Source organism: Eretmochelys imbricata, chromosome 13 (assembly GCF_965152235.1).
Source record: "Eretmochelys imbricata isolate rEreImb1 chromosome 13, rEreImb1.hap1, whole genome shotgun sequence".
NCBI classification, from domain to species: Eukaryota; Metazoa; Chordata; order Testudines; family Cheloniidae; genus Eretmochelys; species Eretmochelys imbricata.
The window spans coordinates 30,184,750-30,204,454 of record NC_135584.1 but is presented as its reverse complement, the minus strand read 5'-3'; the positions used below and the strand labels follow the sequence as shown (position 1 = coordinate 30,204,454).

The following is a 19,705-nucleotide window of genomic DNA, read 5'->3' as shown; positions in this document are numbered from 1 at the left end:
CACTGTGGGTGTCACAGGTCATAACACGAGAGCACAGGCCACCTCCACAGCATCCCTACATGATGTCCCGCTACAAGACAATTTCAAAGCGGCCACCTGGAGTTCTGTCCACATGTTCACAATGCACTACGTTTTAGTTCATGCCTCGGCCGCTGATGCAGATCTGAGATCTGCAGTGCTGCAAGCATTTTTGCTACCAGCTTCCTCGCACCCACTTGCAGTCTGACCACTGCATGCCAGTCATCCACCTGTAAAATACACACAGGGACCAGCACTCTCAGAAGAAATGGAAGTTACTTACTGTAACTGGAGGTTCTTCAAGATGTGTGGTCCCTATCTGTATTCCACTACCCGCCCTCCCTCCCCTCTGCTTCAGATCCTGTTGGATTTGCGATAAGAGGAGGAACACCGTCAGCCTGCACTGTCTCTTATACCCTCAGTCAGGAGCACAAGAAGATGTACGGCGCGTGTGTGGGCCAATAGACACTGCTTGGAAGAATTTCCGGACTCGGGGTACTTGCCTATTCACATGTGGAGTCTCAAAGAGCCTCCACTTACCGTAAGTAACCTCCATTTTTTGCACCCACAGTTAATTGTGGGTGGCAGTCCATAGTAGCTGGGCGTTGAATGGGCCATCTGGGTCTGGCACCAGATGCTGGGTGTGATGCTAGGCTTGGAGAGAGCTGGGTGGTGCTAGGAGTTGCTGAGGCCAGAAGGCAGCACAGAGGAGGGAAGCATCCCCTCACCTCATGCTAGTGGCCAAGGGGGGCACCGTGCAGAGGGAAGGGTCGGCCGGGTGGTCCTGGGCGCGCTAGCCTCTCTCTGTCTCCCCCGGCAGGAGAGCTTAGTGATCGACAGGCCCCGTGTCCGCAAGCAGACCAAGCACTACAACTCCTTCGAGGAGGACGAGCTGATGGAGTTCTCGGAGCTGGACAGTGACTCCGACGAGCGGCCCACGCGCTCACGGCGCCTCAATGAGAAGACGCGGCGCTACCTGCGGGCTGAGTGCTTCCGCGTGGAGAAGAACTTGCTCATATTCGGGTGGGTCTCATCTGGGCTCTGCCCACCGCGTGAGGCTGGGCTGGCCCCCCGCGCAGCTGTGGCTCTCGGGTGGCTTGGTGTCACGTGTGTGCTATTGTCTGTCTGTCCCTGTCTCAGGCTGCCGCACAGAGGGGCATAAACTTGGCAGGGAGCTGCAGAGCTATTGCCCCGCCGGGGGGGGCCTGCTGGGTGCTGTGCGCAATCCCCACATCTATGGGAGGAAGTGTGGTTTGTGGCTAGAGCATGGGCTGGGAGTCAGGACTCCTGGGTTCTTTTCCTGACTCTGCCACTGACCCAGCGTGTGATGCTGGATGAATCCCGCACCCTTTCTGTGCCTCAGTTTCCCTACTTCCCTGCTTCTCCGGGGTCTGGCCAGGCTTTGTCCATTAGTGCCCCATGCAGCGTTGTGAGCTCCCCACTGGAGGGCACTAGAGAAGTGCAGTCACTTGCAGTGTTTATGGTGTGTGTTTCTGCTCCTCCAGCTGGGGGCGCTGGAAGGATATCCTGACCCACGGACGGTTCAAGTGGCACCTGAACGAGAAGGACATGGAGATGATTTGCCGGGCCCTCCTGGTCTATTGCGTCAAACACTACAAGGGAGATGAGAAGATTAAGAGTTTTATATGGGATCTGATCACTCCGACGAAGGACGGCCAGAACCAGGCCCTGCAAAATCACTCAGGTACTCTCTCTCCTGCCAGTTATTGTTTCGCTGCCAGCTGCCAGTATGCCCAGCTTTCAGTGCCCAGGACTAGAGAGTTAAACTAGAGCGGATCCCAGAAGCCACACAAACAGCCAGAGCTGGGCAACAAGGAAGCACTGTGTGGGGGCCAGGGGTCACAGGGCTGACTTGCGTCCAGACCCATGGAGGCAAGGACAGAGGGGCTCTCTGATACAGGAAATGGCCAGCCCTGGCCCAGCTGAGTGGGAACCTTGGGCTGGAGAGCTAGGGCACCAGGCCAACCTGAGCTGCCTGTTCTTGAGGTCTAGATTGTTACTTAGACCAGAGACCAGGCTTGGACCATCAGGGATGGGGGGCAAATGTCCCCTGCAGAGTGCAGCCCATAGTGGCCTTTATTCTCAGAACTGTGGAGGAGTGGCCAGTGCTGGCTGCATGCTTGGACCTGTGGTCTCTGCAGGCAGCCACACTATGTCAAAGATGACTCCACTCCATTCTATAGTAGCCATCCCCTGTGGGACGCTGCTCGTCTGTAGATCCCCCAGTGCTTCACAAAGGGCAGGGGGAATCCTCAGCTGGGGTACTGAGATCTAATCCAAATGAGGCCTGGCGCCTGGCAAGTAGCCAGTGCAGCCCCTTGGCTGGGCACTGTGTGGGTGCCCCAATCCATGGCACAATGTTCTTTAAGTTTGGCAGCCCTTTCCGGCTGGCTCCCAGCGCTGCCTTTCAGTAGTTTGTCACGGGTGAGCCATGCTGAAAGCTAAGGCAGCTGCTCCCATTTCCGCTCCACAGGGCACGCCAGAGGCTGTTTGTGAAGTGACTGTTAGCAGTGTAAAGCGCGAGGCTCTCCCATGCGGTACAGGAGAAAGCAGCCAGGTTCTGTGGTGGATTTGAAGTCCCAGGTCCGGTCAGAAATCCCCCCGTGCCTGGTGCTGTTGGGTTACGTTCATGGCCATCGCATCTCTCCCTAAGCATGAATGACGCCATCGCCTACTGTTCTGAGTTAATATCGTCATTTTGTCCAGCACTTGAGCCATCTCAGCAGGATGGTCTGGTGCTGGGGAATCAGGCATGTGCTGGTTAGACCAAAGGAATCCTGGCACACACCTGGTCGCTGGGCGTAACCCGGTGTATTAGCATGCAGTAGAGCAATAGTAAAACTGATAGGGTGGCACATATGGGAACACATTTCAGTAATGCAACGAGCAAGCGGCATGGTCCATTGAGGGTCATGAACACTGCACTGCACTGTAGCACTGAATGTAACCCAGTTGGATCCCTTACAAGGGGAAGCCTCAGAACCTCTCAGTCAGGTCCTGGGGAGGCCTCTGCTTCCATGAGTCTGGGCGTGCGACGGGCAGTACAGGACTGAATTCTAGCCCAGCTGTGCACAAGCCATGCTCTGACCCTGTGCAATGGTAGCCACGGCAGGGAAAGGTCTGGAGAGCTGCTGAAGGGGAGCTGGTCCTGTCCTGAGAGGAAGAGTGTGTGAGTTGGGCCTGTCCAGGGTTAGAGGGATTCATGCGAGAAGTGAAACTGCAAGAACTGGTTGGAATAAAAACACAGGGAAACGTGGCCAGGGAACCAACGCAGGCAATAGGCTCCAAGGACGACTCCACCCCGCCTTTGTGGCATAAGGCTGGCCCTGCTGTATAGAAGAGGCGAGGACTCTGACTGGCAGGTGCCGTGGGTACAGGTCTGCTTGGATGCCATCTCATGAGGGGTGTCTGGCCCTGATGTCTGTGCTGGGTTCTGCTCTCACCTCTGTCAGGAAAAGGCTGGAGTAGCTTTGGTGGGGCTACAGTGGAGCTGAGTGTAGAGTCTGAGCAGGGTCCGCTTTGTGTGTGAGGGAAGCGCTGAGCATTGGCTGTGCGCATAGTGCGGGGAGATGTGGATGTGCAATGGCACTGCTGAGGGTGTGGGCCAGGGTGTATCAAGGAGAGCTGTGGCTGGTCTAGGCCTGCTGGTGTGCAGTGGGGAGGTGGGTTGTGTCAGGCAGAGTGCAGGTGTTGGAGCACCTGCTCCCTGTCCCAGCACACAGACCTGGCCTCTTTACACAGACCTGTATCTGACGATGTTGACATTCAGGCTGCCGAGAGCCTGGGCCAGCTTGCTTCAGTTCTGTGGGCAGGGTTGCCAGCAGCGGCATCCAGTAGCCTATTCTGCCAAGCCACCTCCTGCGCTCAGAACTGCCCCATGCGTTTAGACTGCTGGGAAGGTGTGGATGTGGCATGGCCTGACCTGGTCTAACTAGGGCACCATGTACGCATGGCTCAGCTATGGGATTGTGCCGGGACAGACACACTGGGTATGCTGGAGACCCTGCCTACCTTTTCTCTGGCTCTCCAACTCCCACCTGAGCTGTAGTGTGAGGGTTTAAGAGCATTACAAGAGCTGGCTTTCAGTCCTTCCAGCTGCACTGCTCCTGCCAGCCAGTGTCTATGTCCTGTCTGATCCAGAGCATTTCTCAGGTGCCTGTCAGGGTGGTGTGTGGCCTGCAGCAGGGCCGCTCATGCGCTCCCTCCTCACTGTTGCAGGGCTGTCGGCCCCAGTGCCCAGGGGCAGGAAGGGGAAGAAGACGAAGAACCAGATGCTGCTGCCTGAGATAAAGAACGCGGACTGGCTGGCCAGCTGCAACCCCGATATAGTCCTGCATGATGACAGCTACAAGAAGCACCTGAAACAGCACTGCAACAAGTGAGTGTGAGCCCCTGCCCCGGGGAACTGCAGCGCACATGCCATGCTGTGTGTCCCGCCCTGGGCCCAGAGCGAGGCCACGTGCCCCCAGCTGGCATCGTGCCAGTGGGCTGCAGCACAGAGTCTGAAGAGGAAGGACTCACCCGGGCAGTCAGTATGGAGAGGCCAGTGGGGACGTTGGGTCGGTGCCCACTGGCTCGTCAGACCTTGGGTAGTTTTTGCCATGCTGTAAAGTGCTGTTTACATGCCAGCAGCTGCAGCTCTACGGAGTTCTCATCTCCCTGCCACTAGGTGCAGCGCACTTGCCCGCAACTCAGCTGGCATTCAGGAAGCTTCCTTATTGTCACAGCTGTCTTCGGTCAGGGGCTTGGGAAGCAGGGCTGGTCAGATACCTGAGCACACCGTTGTAGCACCAGCATCAAAATGCCGACTTGTGCATTAGTGGTAGCCGGAGGCGGATGGCTCTTGGCACCCGGGGGGCAGAGCCTGGAGGGGGACGGATGTTGGGACCTGGGGGCAGAGAATGGAGCGGGACAGGCTCTTGGGATCCAGGAGCACAGCCTGCAGGGGTCCGGCTCTTGGAACCCAGGGGGCAGAGCCTGGAGGGGGACAGCTCTTGGGACCCAGGGGGCAAAGCCTGGAGGGGGACGGCTCTTGGGACCCAGGGGTCAGACCCTGCGGCGGGGGTTGGCTCTTGGGACATGGGGGGAGGGGGCAGAGCCTGGAGGGGGACAGCTCTTGGGACCCAGAGGTGTGAAGCCTGGAGGAGGATGGCTCTTGGGGGCCGGGGAGGTGGAGCCTGCAGGGGGCCGGCTCTTGGGGGCCGGGGGTTGGACCCTGGAGGGGGACGATTCTTGGGACCCAGGAGTGCAGAGCCTGTAGTGGGATGGCTCTTGGGACCAGAGGGGCGGAGTCTGGAGGGGGATGGCTCTTGGGACCTGAGGGGCGGAGCCTGGAAGGGGACAGCCCTTGGGATCCAGGGTGTGGAGCCTGGAGGGGGACGGGTCTTGGGACCTGGGGAGTGGGGGGGCAGAGCCTGGAGGGAGACGGCTCTTGGGGCCCTGTAGGGTGGTGGGCAGCTCTTGGGTCCTGGAGAGTGCGGCCCAGCAGGTACAGCTCTTTGCACAGGAGAACAGAGAGACATTATTTTAACAAATCAGTAACCCAGAGCTGTTTCCTCACCCACTCAGAGGATGCTGCATCCCAGCTCCCAGCAAGAGCTCTCCTAGCCATGAGCACTGTAAGTAGCGCAGCCCCCTCCCTCACTGGGTTAGGAGTGAGGTGTGTTGCTGCCATTGCTGGGGAGGCGGGTACCCAGCCTGGCACCTTCCCTCTCCTAGTGAGCTCTCAGCCTGGCACCTCCCCTCTCCTGGTGAGCTCCTTCATGAGTGTTTTAAGCCTGCTTGATTACAGGGTTAGTGAGGTGAGATCTCTGAGGCCCAGGTGGTGGGGATCAGGCCCACAGCCCACTGAGCTGATTAAGGAGCCTGTTCACTGCCAGCCTGAACCTTTTTCCCCTGTGGAGGGGGCCTGCCCTCTAGTCTCCACGTTCCAGCTGCTTCAGGCCTCCCCTCTTGAGCCCCAGTGGCTAGGTGTCCTGCCGTGTCACAGTGCGAGGGGCAGCTAAGGACGGGCGAAGCTGCTGCCATGCCTGCGCTCAGCCTTGGGTGGTGGTGTCATGAGAAGGGGAGTGGCTTCCCACCATTTCGTCCTCGTGTATAACCGCACGGACTGCAGGCCTGGGCAGCGATCCCCCATTGCCCCATGCTGCCTTACAGACCAGCTGGCCCATAAACGCTGTGTCGCTGTGCGTAGGGGCTGTGCCATGCTGGATCCCAGCCCCATGCTCGGTCTGTATTGACCTGCCGCTTTCCCTTGGCAGGGTGCTGCTGCGGGTGCGAATGCTCTACTACCTGAAAGCTGAAGTGCTGGGAGAGGTGGCTGACAAAGCCTTCGAAGGGACCCCGGCCAGGTATGATGCTCCCAGCAGCCCGGATCACTTTGCATGCCCAGCTGTGGAGGTATAGCGACCGATATCTTTGGCTGCAGCGCCCCTGCTGCATGGGGAGCCCCCTGCCTACTCTGGGCTGGCATGGGGGAGCTTCGTGCCAGCATGAGAGGGGTCAGTCACCTCACAGTATCTGAAGCCAAATCCTGCCGTTCTCACTCAGGCAAAACTCCTGTTGCCGTTGGTGGAAGCTCTGCCTGAGTAGAGACTGCAGGATTGGGCCCTAGAGGCTGGCCCCAGCAGAAGGCAGACACGGGCAGAGTTTTTTCTCCTGTTGCTTAGAGAGCTCCCTCTGCAGCAGAGCTGAGCAGGGACAGCGGGCTCCTTTGGCCAGGGGACAGGACCACTGCTCCTGTGAAATAGTACCCCTGGGAATCACGCTGAGCTACATGCATACACACGTACACATGGGTGTGCATGCTGAGGCACATGCAGACTTCCCCCCCCGTCCCCCTACACTCATGCACTCCCCAGCCAGCCCCAGCATGCTGGGAATCAGGATTCCCTACAGTGCAGCCCAACAAATTCACCTCTAATATGAAGCTGTAGCCCCTAGTCAGTCCTGACCTAGCCTTGACATCCAAGCCAGGTGGCTCAGACCGGAGTGGAGCATTGCCTGCTGGGACCTGCATTCCCTCCCTCTGCTCTGCAGGGAGCATGGGGGACTGAAATGGCTGCAGCCCTCTGTCTCCTGAAGTCCCCAAAGGGATGCTGGGTTGGGCAAAGCCTGGTAATTGCCCTGGTGTCTCATAACGAGCAGTGGCAGAGGGAGCCTGTTGCCGAAGGTAGAGGAGAGCAAGGTTTGCTGAGCTCACTGAGCCTGATCCTTTATTGAAAGCCTCCGCTTTCCTGTCTCAGCAGAGGCTGCTGCTTTCCCAGGGTGCTCCTGTGCCCAGCACAAATGCAGTCAGTCTGTGTCCCAGCAGCTCACTGAAGGGAAGCCAGGGAGGGTGCTGCCTGCCTCTCTGAAGGCTCGGTGCACTCCAGCAGATAGCTGTTTTGCCTTGCTCTTGCTCTGTTGGTGGCTGGTAGCTTTTAATGAAAACTTTCCCCAGCCTTAAGGCAAACGCCACTCTAGTGAGTCCCGGGAGCTCATGGGCCAGCCAGGCTGAGTAGGATGGGTGGAGGTCAGGCCTGGCCATCATCCCTATCTCACAGGAGGTGACACTGGTGTGTGCAGGGGAGGCTGACAGCAGGACTCAGCTAGCCTAGTACCAGGCTCGATTGTTACCATGGCTGGTCCTCTTGGCATTCGGGGAGCTCGCACACACCGGAATGCAGGACCTGACCCCAGTGTTTCTGGAGAGGCAATCATCAGAGCGCTATTAAGGCAGAAGGCCTGTCCCTAGTTGCCCCAGCATCATGGGACCCCTGAGCCCACTCAGCTGTCTGTAGAAGCGGGAGTTCTTGGGGAGTCCAGAGCAGGGTGCATTCATGGCCTGTCCCTCTCAGGGAGCTGGACGTGCTGTTGCCGGATATCGACTATGTGGAGATCCCAGTGGACTGGTGGAATGCAGAGGCTGATAAATCGCTGCTTATTGGAGTTTTCAAACACGGTATTGTCCCTGTCAAGTGCTGAGCCCTGCCCCGGTTTGCTGGGGTACTCCCACTGCCTGAGCCAGGAGCCAGGAGTGGCTGCTGAGTTCAGAGCACCATGCCGATGTTCCCTCCCCAGGGTGGAGGTAGTGGAATGTCGCACCCGGGGACCCACCGCATCCTGGGTGCTCCAGCGAGGAGCCCCAAGAAGCCGCTTGTTTTTGCTGCCATGACCTGGCAGTGCTGAGTGCTCGTGTCCTGCACATCCCCTCCAGGCCAGCTTACCTGGGGACCAGGCTGAGCCAAAGCACCTGGGGCTGTAGCTCCATCAGCTCTCCCAAGTTGCGGGGAGTTGGGCCTTGCCCCATGTCACTCAGTGGAGATACTCCAACACCTGTGTTGGCCCTGACGCAGTGGGCAGCATGGGGCTAGCAGACGCTGGGATGCTGCAGAGCTTGGCCACATCAAACCAAGCGCCTGACTCAGGGACTGAGGGGGAGCGTCCACATTCCTGGCCAAATTCTATCTCCGCTCAATACATTCTGCCTCTTGAAAATCCTCTTGCAATTTCTATTGGAGACAGGAGTCTGCACTGTCTGCCCTAAACTGTTACCCTGGTGCTGCGTTCCATCCCAGAAGTGGCTACATCTCTGGGGCGGACAGGTTGACTCCTGTGTCTCTGTCTCCCACACAGAAAGGCTGTGGATTAATCAGCAGCCATTTGTGAAAGGCTTTGGATGCTTTGGGTGAAACTTGCTATTGAGGGACCAGGTTATCTGTGGGCCAGATGGCAAGGTCCTCACTCTGGAGTCAGGCGCACTCAGGCAGGCCCCACTGGCACAGCCAGAGTTTAGCCAAAGCCAGTCACAGGTGGCCTGGCCCCTGGCTAGGACATTATCCCGTTTAATGTCAGCTGTGGTGTTGCCAGGTTATGAGAGGTACAACGCCATGCGAGCAGACCCGGCACTATGCTTCCTGGAGAAGGTGGGCATGCCAGACGAGAAGCTGCTGTCTGCGGAGCAGGGCGTCAGTGATGGGGCACAGGATGCTGCAGAAAGGTGGGCGGGGGCAGGAGGAGGGAGGGAGGGCTCTGGCTGGCTCCTGGGGGCAGAAGAAGCAGGACAAGCGTCATGCTGTTCTGTGGGGGTGGGCATCAGAACAGAGTGAGAGCGGAGAGGAGGAGGGTAAGCTGGCAGCCCAGCAGGGTGCCTGTGACCCAGGGCGACGGGAATGCCAGTGTCTGCTGGGCATGACTGTGTATGATAGTGGGAGAGGGCAGGCGGGGTGCCAGGGTTGTGGGAACTGCTCCCCTGGGTTAATTCCCTCAATGGGCCAGGGAGGTGCATGTGCCACTCACGCTCACCTAGGCGCAGGTTCTCCACCCAGCCAGGGGCACTGACACATGCAAACCCCTTAGAAGCTGTGCTGTGCTTTGGGGAGCAGCTCATTGGCTGGGGGGTGAGGGGCTGATCAGAGAGTTCACAGCCCCCGATGGCAGGAAATGGGGAAAGAAGGGCTGGCTGGCTGGCGTGCTGCAGCAGGTGGGTGAGGGGCGGTGTGTGTCACCAGAGAATCCCAGAGCTGACCTGGAGCCGGGACTGGTACTGGGTTCTTTGCCAGCTTTGCAAACATAAAGGTTGAGAATGTCCTGAATGTGAGTTACCTCCTGCAGGCGGAGATCAGGGAGCAGGTCCAGGCTTGGGCATATGATGAATGGGCAGCCAGCAAGGGTGCCCAGGCAGTGTGAAAGTGCGGGAGCCGGCTGTCACCCTGCAGGCACTGGGACATTGCTGGGGTGGGCAAAGGCGAAGCGGAGCTGCCAGGGCTAATGCTCTGTCGGGTTGTTTTGTCTAGAGGAAACGTTGAGAAAGAAGAGAACAGTGGAGACAGAATCGAGGGGCTGCCACAGCAGGAGGTGAGTGGGGCTCCCCACAGCCGGAAACAGCTCCCCAGCCCCAGCCAGGCCTGCCCCCTGCTGGCTCAGGAGACACTTGGTGTTCTGCCATGGCTAGGGAAAGAACAGTGGGCTAGACCCCTCCTTTTTCCCTGACTGAGCCAGTTTGCTGTTAGTCGGGCTCAGTAGGGACAGCTGTCAGGAGGGTGCCTCATGCCCAGGCTGTCTGTGACTGCTCCCAGGAGCACATGGCTGCTGGGATGGAGAGTGTGAGTGGGTGACATTGCTGCATGGGATGGTCACTATCCTTCCAAAGTCATATCCCCCCGTCCCCCGCAGGAGCTTTGGTATTGGTCTCTAGTCAGCTGATTCCTGGATGTGCCCAGGCTGGCCAGTCAGCAGAGATCTCACCATCTCGCCGCCAAGCAGAGCCCTGCCCTGTTTGGCTGAGGACTGTTACCATAAATGCCAGGACTGGCTCTTTCCGTGGGGCTGGGCTAGGACCAGCCCCAAGCAGGAGCCTGATGATCAGTAGGATCTCAGAGTGGTTGGGCACCTCCTCCACCACTCTCAGCCTGCAGTACCTCCAGGAGGGCCAACATGCTGGGTGCCAGGGCAGCCTGCCCACGCCCCCTTTCCTCAGGCTGGCACCTAGTTCAGCCCAGGGCAGCCTAACCCCCCCCAGCCCAGCCTTCCTCCCCCAGCCTGTCGTCTAGCCCAGCTCAGGGCTGCCCGGCCCTGTGGCCTAAGGAACCCCAGCCCAGCATCTAGCTCAGTCCCCTGACCCCCACCTGGTGCCTATCCTGGCCCAGGGCAGTCCAGTTCCCCCAGCCCAAGGCAGCCCTGCCCCCCACCTAGCATCCAGGGAGGGATAGCAGAGGCACTGAGGGGAGGGTGCAGAGTGGGAGATGAGGCAGGGCTCAGCAGGGAAGGATTTAGAAGGAGCAAGTCTGGAGCTGCAGGATAGAGAGTGCAGTGATGGGGCCAGGCCCAGCCAGCAGTGAAGAGGGGCCAGCACCATTAGCCCCACCCTGCGCTGTCTGGATTCATCCTGACGGGGAGGGCAGCACAAACCCTCTGCTCAGCTGCTGATCCCGACAGCTGGGATCCCCACTCACCATCCTTAGGCTGGCAGAGGGAAGGGCCCCAGCAGAGCCCCACCCCTGCCATGTGCTGCCCCTGCAAATCACTCAGCCCTGAGCAGCAGCTGCTTCTCATCTGAGAGCCTGGGGGGGCTGAGGAAAGGCATCTGCTTCACTCCCTTTCCAGCAGCCTCTGTGCCTGCGGGGAACTGACAAGTTCTCTGTCCAGGCGCCTTCCCGGGGCAGCAGGCTGAGCTGCGCAGGGAGAACAGGCGGCTTCTGAAGCCCAGCAGATGCAGCAGCAATGCACACGCCACTTGTTTGACTTGGCTCCACAGAGGCTGCGGCTTATGGCACGTTGAGACGCTTCCTCTTAAAAGGACCTGGGGCAGCAGCCCTCCACTCTCCCCACTATCTGCATTAGCCGTGCTGTGCTCTCCCTCTGTAGCTTTAGATCCATGCTCCTGGGTCTGCCTTTCTCCAGGTAACTCCACCGCCTGCGCCCCAACTCCCTGGGAAATGGGACGCATGCCTAGTGGGATTGTCCAGAATTCCCGCATAGGACCCTTCCCACAGCCCCTTTTCCCTGTCCCGTGCAGGCTGGTCATAGAAGGCCCAAGCGATGTCACTGCCCCCTACCCTGGTTGATAATCCCCCTGCCTGGTACAACTTACACCCAGCCAGCTTTCCCTGAGACCTCCTCTACGCTTCCGAGCTACCCCCTTGTACCACTTGGGCTGCACCACTCCCATCTGTGGCCCACTGCTGTTGCCTTCAGCATCACTGAGCCAGGCAGGAGTGAGCCGTCCGTCTCTCCAGGAAACAGCCCTTGCAGGCTCTGAGCATGTTCATTGCTCACATCTGAGCCCCCAGTTTGCACCTGTTGCCCTGGCGTTGAGGTGCCCAGAATGGAGCGTGGGATTACCAGGGCCCCTAGAGATGGCTCTCCCCTTGCCCGTGGGGTGGTGCTTGCTCTTTCTCTAGAAGGCCCTTGCCTGGCTAGGGCGGGTGCAGCTCCAGCAGGGGTAGCCTGCAGACAGTCAGTGTGACAGAGTTTGAGCCATCCTGCTGGTCAGGACCTGGCCAGACAACCCTGGATAACACGCCTCGCTGTCCCACTATTGCTTCCTCCTCTGCTGCCTCCAGGAGAGCTCAGCCATGGGCTAGTGTCCCTTCTGGCTTGTTTTCCCTACTCCTGCCTCCACCCCAGCGAGTCCCAAACCACCTTCCCTGCACCATGAATCCATCCATCTGCAGGATCTGCCTTCTTCCAGAGGGCTCTGAGACAGCACCTAAGTCACCCTGGCTCTATGACTCTTCCCAGGCCTGTAGGGACATGTGATCCTGTCAGACCCTTCGTAGGTGCCAAGAGTTCTGTGGGCTGTCCCCCACCTTAGTGCAGGGTTGCTGGGCCCCAGAGCAAGGTGCAGGCCCAGCAGAGTGTCCTGGGCCTGGCTCTGCCCTCTCTGTGCTGGCAGGGGCTAGGGCCACACCTTCTCTTTCCAGTGGCTCCCTGGGAGCACTGGGCCCTTCAGCAACAGCTGAGCTCTGCACTCTTCTGGGCTGCTCTCCACCTAGGGCAGAGCACATGTTGCGGGGTCAGTGATTCTCCCCAACCAGTGAGTCCTCTGTAATGCCCCAGAGCGACACAAGAGCGTTAATGTTTGTGTGGCCCTCCCAGGCTGGGGCCAGCATGGGGGAGCGTCTGGGCTGTGACGTGAGAGCGGCTCCCTCCAGTCAGAGGGTGAGGAGCTCCCATTGCTTGACAGGGGCTGCCTGCAAACCCTGCAGCCAGTGAGACACTGCCCGTGCTGAGAGATAGGTGGGAGATGAGCACGGACAGTGCCAGGCCCACCGCACTCAGAGATCGGCCAGCAGGTGGGATGCAGGCATTGGAAGCAGATGGGCGTGTGTGGCTGCTTAGATCTTTTCGACACCTGCTCCTGACCGGCCAGGTGGGCAAATGCTCTCCTCTCAGGGTGGATTTTGATGGCCTGAGTCTTACTTTTTCTGCAGGAATCTGGGAATTTGTGTGGAGAAGCTGCTGAGAAGCAGGATGACAATGTGGCAGGTGAGGCTGTGCCTTCTGGATGGCTTGCTCTATGTGTGTGGCACCTCGTGCGGGGGGCCTTGCCCATAGCTGAGGTTGCTAGGCGCTGCAGTAACAGAAGGCAGCGCTATGCAAGGCATCTGTGTGCTAACGTGAAACTGTCCAACAGTGACAGCGTGTTCTTAAACAGCTGGCAGGTCCCTCTCTGGGGCGCAGGGGACAGCTGTGGAGCCCTGGGTAACAACAGTGGGCAGTTGAGCTGTGCCTTCTGGAAGCACTGATCAAACCCAGCCCCAGGAAAGGAATTGTCCCCTGTTATAGAAGGCAGCAAGCAGGGCCCACAGTGGGGGAGCGGAAACTGGAGCATGAGCATCTTGTCTCCCATTTCCAGATCACCCACCCAACCATGCTGCCTGGACTCAAACTGGAATTAGCTCCCATATGAAAAGAGTCTGATCCCAGTAAAATCTGACCAAAATTGAGACCAAAATGTGCCCCTTGTCCCTTCCCCCAAATGCAAACCTCCTGTTGTGCCCAAGGGGCTGCCCCATAGCTCAGCTCAGGCATAGCTGATCTGAGGCAGATATGTGCATGGCACAGGTACTCGCCGCCTGGGAGAGGCAGCCAGCAGACACTGGGGGTCACAGTGCTGGGAGATGGAGCCTTTCCCCTCCGGGACCAGTCAAACCCAGCCTGGCAGTGCCTGCAAGGCAGGAATGGGGCCCAGCTGTTCAATGGCCTGTGTGAAATGAGTAAGGTGGGGCTCAGTCAAATACCTGGTGGACGGGTCCTGCAGCCAGTGCAAGCAGCCCCCTTGCAGAATAGAGACGGGCCATATGAGCCATTAGCCACGCCGCCCTCTCGCATGAGAGCTGGGCACGCTCCAGGGTGACGTGGAGCTGTCTCTTGTTCCAACCCCTTTCCCCAAAACTAGGCTCAGTCTGAAAGGAGCACAAGCCAAGCTGAGCTGTGATGCAGGGGTCCAGAAGGAAGGGCTCATGGATGGTCATCCAGCCAGCCCCTGGCGCCCTCTCCTGCTGCCCTGGGGAATGGAGGCAGCAGTGGCCTGGCCCTGATCCTCTGGCCCCTCTGTGTGAGGGGTAGGGAGCTGTTTAATGAGGATTCCCCCCCCACCTGCCTCTGGCTGTGTGTGTTAAATATTAATGTCCTTGCTGATGTTTGAAGCCCAGGATGGCTCCGACTCAGAAAGATCCTGCTGGCCTGTCTCGTCCGCCCTCACAGCCAGACTGCGGCGGCTCGTCACCGTTTACCAGCGTTGCAACCGCAAGGAGCTGCCCCCCCGAGCCGAGATGCTTGTGCCCAGTAACCATGGCTACTGGCTGCAAGAGGAGATGTTCAGGAGAGCTGCTGAGTTGGACCCGGTGAACAAGGAAATGCAGAAAAGGTAACAGAAAGGACTGGCCAACAGAGCAGCTGAGCAGGACCTTTCTGGGAGTCACTGGCCCCTGCGTTTACCCAGTGAAACCCCCAAGAACAGCCTCTGTCTTCCAAGGCGGCCGAGACAAGCTGGCTCAACATCTTCTCTCAGGCACACGCACTGCCCCTGTGGCCAGAAAGTGCCTGCACTCCCCACAACCAGGAATCCGGTGCCTGGAGTAACACCCGCCAAGCAGGTCCCCGTGGCGGAAAATGCCTGCACTCTCCCACCCGGAAATCAAGTGCCTGGGGTAACACCTGCAGGGCAGGTCCCAGACCCCCAGGCAGGCACCAGCATGGGCCAAGACTGGATCTCATTCCATGTAGGCTGGACCAAGACTCAGCCTCCTTCAGGAGCTGTTCCAGCTAACAGCTGTTTGAAAGGAGGAATGAGGGGGATTTCTGGTGGCCTGAGTCACACTGCTGTGCCAGACTGGGCCATCTAGTCTGGCTTCCTGCCTCCTACAGGGGCTACTGCCCTGTGCTGCCAGGACACACTGTAGTCCCATCTTGGGCCATGCCATGTGTGAGGAGGGGCTGGGGATCCTTCCTGCCCCTCCACCTGGACCCAGAAGCATAAGGTTGGATTATCATCCTCACAGCCTGAGCCTGTGTTCCTAGTGTGCCCAATGCCCAGAAGTTACCCACTGCTTTTGAAATCCAGCCACATTGTCTGCTCTCTGTGGCACTGGCTGGCACAGCAGGAGGCACAGGGTCACTGGGTAGAGGAGCATTTCCTTGCACTGGCTCTAAGTATGCTGTTGTTTAATTTCATCAGGCAAGCCTCTTGTTCCCCTATGACAGGAAAGCAGAGACTGGGGCACAGTGACAAACCATCATGCAGTAAAATTAAATGCCCCAATCAAATGCCTTTGCTCTCGTGCTGCTCAGACAGAAACCTGGGGTGAAATTGCAAACCCTTGAACGGGGCTGGAGTGCAGCGGGATAGCACTCACCCAAACTCCAGCCCTTCATCTGACAGAGGGCTGCTGTCATTCTCAGCAAGGCAGTGCTGCCCTTGCAAACATGTGCCCATCCTTGAGACTTCTTTGTGGACAGGCTGATCAGGATTTCTCCCTGCAGGGCCTTCTACCCTTCCTTCTGTATCTCCTGCCAGGGAGACTGAGCCTAAGTGGAGTTTAATAAGACCCACTTGGTCTAGCTCCAAGGATGAGTCAGGAGAAGAGCTCTGCACCTGCAGGTGCTACAGCCTGATACCCAGTTGTACAGTATGTCTAAGAAGTTGCTGATTGGAAAGTTCTTTGGAAAGCTTTGCAGATCAGGAGAGCTCTACTGAACTCTTCATACAGCTGTCTATACCTGACAACTACAGACTGTATGGCTGTCCGGGACTGGGGCTGGCTGCTCTACATCACTGGGGTGAGCATGTCCCAGACTAAGCCACTACCTCTGGTGGTGCTGCAGCCTGAGTCAATCCAGTTCCTGTTGGCCAAGTGTACACAGCACAAAAGCCGCTATTGCCACAATGGTTCCAAGTGGGCCCCTTATTCATGTTTGAGCCAAGGGGGCAACAACTGGCTGGCTCCGAGGAAGTCCCTGAGGCCATTGTAAGGAAGTGTGTGTGGAGCCTGTTCTTGGGGGTGGGAGAGCACTCTGTTCCCCAGGGCTCTCCAGCTAGTGCCTCTCACTGGCACCAGACACAGTGGGAAAGCACAAGACTATAAAGAAATGTTTCTCATGAAAGTGCGTGTTTCTCCCTGCCCTGCAGATGGACGAGAAGGGAGCAGGCAGATTTCTACCGCACTGTCTCCTCCTTCGGGGTCATCTATGACCAGGAGAAGAAGGCCTTTGACTGGACCCAGTTCCGAGCCATTTCCCGCTTGGAGAAGAAGACAGACGAGAGCCTGGAGAAATACTTCTACAGCTTTGTGGCCATGTGCAGGAATGTCTGCCGTCTCCCCCTCTGGAAAGAGGACGGTGAGTAGAGAGGACGCTGCCAGCATGTGGGGCAGTAGTGGGGAGGCCCTCTTGGACCAGGAATGCCCTGGGAAGGGCTGGAGCTTGCACCTTGTCAGGGAGAAAGGAAAGTGGGGGCGACTGGAATTCTAGTGACCTGCCCATCTCTTTGCTGATTGGCTGCCTGTTACGTGACCCTTCACACCTGATCAAGCAGGAGGCTCTTTCCAGTGCCATAGGCTCCGGCTGGAGACCTTCCCTTCTTGATAGCCTGGACGGAGCTTGCACAGTGCTTACCTCACCATGGCCACCATGTCCCTGGCATTTCGCCAGCCCTCCCTGGACACTCCGGAAAAAGAAGTAAGGATAAAATGAGTCCTGACCTGAGATGGGAACCTCCAGCAACAGTGGAGGGAATCAAACAGCTCCAAGCAGATGTCCTCAAAACTGAACATGCCCATTGTCTGATACAGGTACCCTGCCCTGCTCATAGTGTAGCTGTGTAGCCCACCTTCCCTTCCTGTCACTCGTGCTGATACAGGCCAAGTGAAATCCAGAGCACTGCCATATCTCAGTCACTGCAGGATTTCCTGTTAGGGATGAGTTATCACAGGATGAGCCATCCTGGAAGTCTACAGCAGGCTTAGGGAGGACGTGGCCAGCTAACACACACGGCATCAGCCCTCTGGATGTTCCCTGTGTTGCCAGACTACCCACCACATGGCACTGAAAAATCAGAGATAGAAAAACCACCCACAGGGGATTATTGAACATATAATGATTTGCTTTCAAGAATAGCAGCAGCAGTCTCATCCCCGAGCAGTTCCTGGAGTGCCCACCTCCAGCACAATTCCTCGCAGTCATTGATCCTCAGGAAATGCCCTGTGTAAACTGATGTGTCAGCAGGAGTGTTGTAAGCAAGACACAAGAAGTAATTCTTCCTCTCTACTCCATGCTGGTAAGGCCTCACCTAGAGCACTGAGGGTATGTCTTCACTTCCTGATCCAGCGGGGATCGATTTATCACGTCTAGTCTAGACATGATAAATCGACCCCCAAGCGCTCTCCCGTCAACTCCTGTACTCCAGCGCCGCGAGAGGCACAGGCAGAGTCGACGGGGGAGCGGCAGCAGTCGACTTACCGCGGTGAAGACACCACGGTGAGTAGGTCTAAGTACGTCGACTTCAGCTATGTTATTCATGTAGCTGAAGTTGCGTAACTTAGATCGGTCCCCCGCCCCCAGTGTAGACCAGGGCTGAATCCAGTTCTGGGCACCACACTTTGGGAAAGATGTGGACAAATTGGAGAAGGTCCAGAGAAGAGCAACAAAAATGATTAAAGGTCTAGAAAACATGACCTCTGAGGAAAGATTGAAAAAGTTGGGTTTGTTTTGTCTGGAGAAGAGAAGACTGAGTGGGGAGATGAGAACAGTCTCCAAGTATGTAAAAGGTTATTATAAAGAGGAGGGTGATAAATTGTTCTCCTTATCCACTGAGGACAGGACAAGAGGCAGTGGGCTTAAATTTCAGCAAGGGAGATTTAGGTTAGAAAAACTTCCTAACTGTCAGGGTAGTTAAGCACTGGAACAAATTGCCCAGGGAGGTTGTGGAATCTCTGTCACTGGAGGTTTTTAAGAACAGGCTAGACAAACCCCTGTAGGTGATGGTAAGGGACTGGATTCTTGAGGTCCTTCCAGTCCTACATTTCTGTGATTCTGTGCGTGGTGGGATCCCTGTTCAGAAGGAACGGCTAGATCGTCGGGCTCAACAGGTAGTGATCAATGACTCCATGTCTAGTTGGCAGCTGGTATCAAGCAGAGTGCCCCAAGGGTCGGTCCAGGGGCCGGTTTTGTTCAATATCTTCATTAATGATTTGGAGGATGGCGTGGACTGCACCCTCAGCAAGTTTGCAGATGACACTAAACTGGGAGGACTGGTAGATATGCTGGAGGGTAGGGATAGGATACAGAGGGACCTAGACAAATTGGAGGATTGGGCCAAAAGAAATCTGATGAGGTTCAACAAAGACAAGTGCAGAGTCCTGATCAACATGCAGAAGTAGTTTTATTTTGTGTAATGACCCATCCAGTGCCAGTCTTTATTCAAGCCTAAATTAATTGTATCCACTTTGCAAATTAATTCCAATTCAGCAGTCTCTCCTTGGAGTCTGTTTTTGAAGTTTTTTTGTTGAAGAATTGCCACTTTTAGGTCTGTAATCGAGTGACCAAAGAGATTGAAGCGTTCTCCGACTGGTTTTTGAATGTTATAATTCTTGACATCTGATTTGTGTCCATTGATTTTTTTACGTAGAGACTGTCAAGTTTGGCCAATGTACATGGCAGAGGGGCATTGCTGGCACATGATGGCATATATCACATTGGTAGATGTGCAGGTGAACGAGCCTCTGATAGTGTGGCTGATGTGATTAGGCCCTATGATGGTGTCCCCGAATAGATATGTGGGCACAGTTGACAACGGGCTTTGTTGCAAGGATAGGTTCCTGGGTTAGTGGTTCTGTTGTGTGGTGTGCAGTTGCTGGTGAGTATTTGCTTCAGGTTGGGGGGCTGTCTGTAAGCAAGGACAGATCACTCTCACAGATCTTGGGAGACAGGCCAGTCCTTGCTTACAGACAGCCCCCCAACCTGAAGCAAATACTCACTAGCAACCCACAACAGAACCACTAACCCAGGAACCTATCCTTGCAACAAAGCCCGTTGCCAACTGTGTCCACATATCTATTCAGGGGACACCACCATAGGGCCTAATCACATCAGCCACACTATCAGGGGCTCGTTCACCTGCGCATTTACCAATGTGATATATGCCATCATGTGCCAGCAATGCCCCTCTCCCATGTACATTGGCCAAACTGGACAGTCTCTACGTAAAAAAATCAATGGACACAAATCAGACGTCAAGAATTATAACATTCAAAAACCAGTCGGAGAACACTTCAATCTCTTTGGTCACTCCATTACAGACCTAAAAGTGGCAATTCTTCAACAAAAAAACTTCAAAAACAGACTCCAAGGAGAGACTGCTGAGTTGGAATTAATTTGCAAACTGGATATAATTAATTTAGGCTTGAATAAAGACTGGCAGTGGATGGGTCATTACACAAAGTAAAACTATTTCCCCATGTTTATTCCCCTCCTCCCCCCCCCCCCCCTTCCTCAGATAAATTTGTTAGTCTCTAAGGTGCCACAAGTCCTCCTTTTCTTTTTTCATAGAATCATAGAATATCAGGGTTGGAAGGGACCTCAGGAGGTCATCTAGTCCAACCCCCTGCTCAAAGCAGGACCAATCCTCTGTTTTTGTCCCAGATCCCTAAATGGCCCCCTCAAGGATTGAACTCACAACCTGGGT

General features: G+C 56.6%; 1 protein-coding gene across 4 annotated transcripts in view; it reads left to right on the top strand.

Annotated features, from left to right (window-relative positions):
- Window positions 1-19,705, top strand: part of CHD6 (chromodomain helicase DNA binding protein 6) — a 182,890-nt gene that overhangs the window by 136,426 nt on the left and 26,759 nt on the right. For all 4 annotated transcript variants that reach the window (XM_077831681.1, XM_077831680.1, XM_077831683.1 and 1 more), the window contains 10 exons: window positions 839-1,041; window positions 1,524-1,723; window positions 4,258-4,417; window positions 6,300-6,389; window positions 7,878-7,981; window positions 8,890-9,019; window positions 9,816-9,876; window positions 12,954-13,008; window positions 14,173-14,392; window positions 16,154-16,362. In XM_077831681.1, the coding sequence (XP_077687807.1) occupies window positions 839-1,041; window positions 1,524-1,723; window positions 4,258-4,417; window positions 6,300-6,389; window positions 7,878-7,981; window positions 8,890-9,019; window positions 9,816-9,876; window positions 12,954-13,008; window positions 14,173-14,392; window positions 16,154-16,362 (1,432 nt within the window). The remainder of the gene's footprint in view (window positions 1-838; window positions 1,042-1,523; window positions 1,724-4,257; window positions 4,418-6,299; window positions 6,390-7,877; window positions 7,982-8,889; window positions 9,020-9,815; window positions 9,877-12,953; window positions 13,009-14,172; window positions 14,393-16,153; window positions 16,363-19,705) is intronic.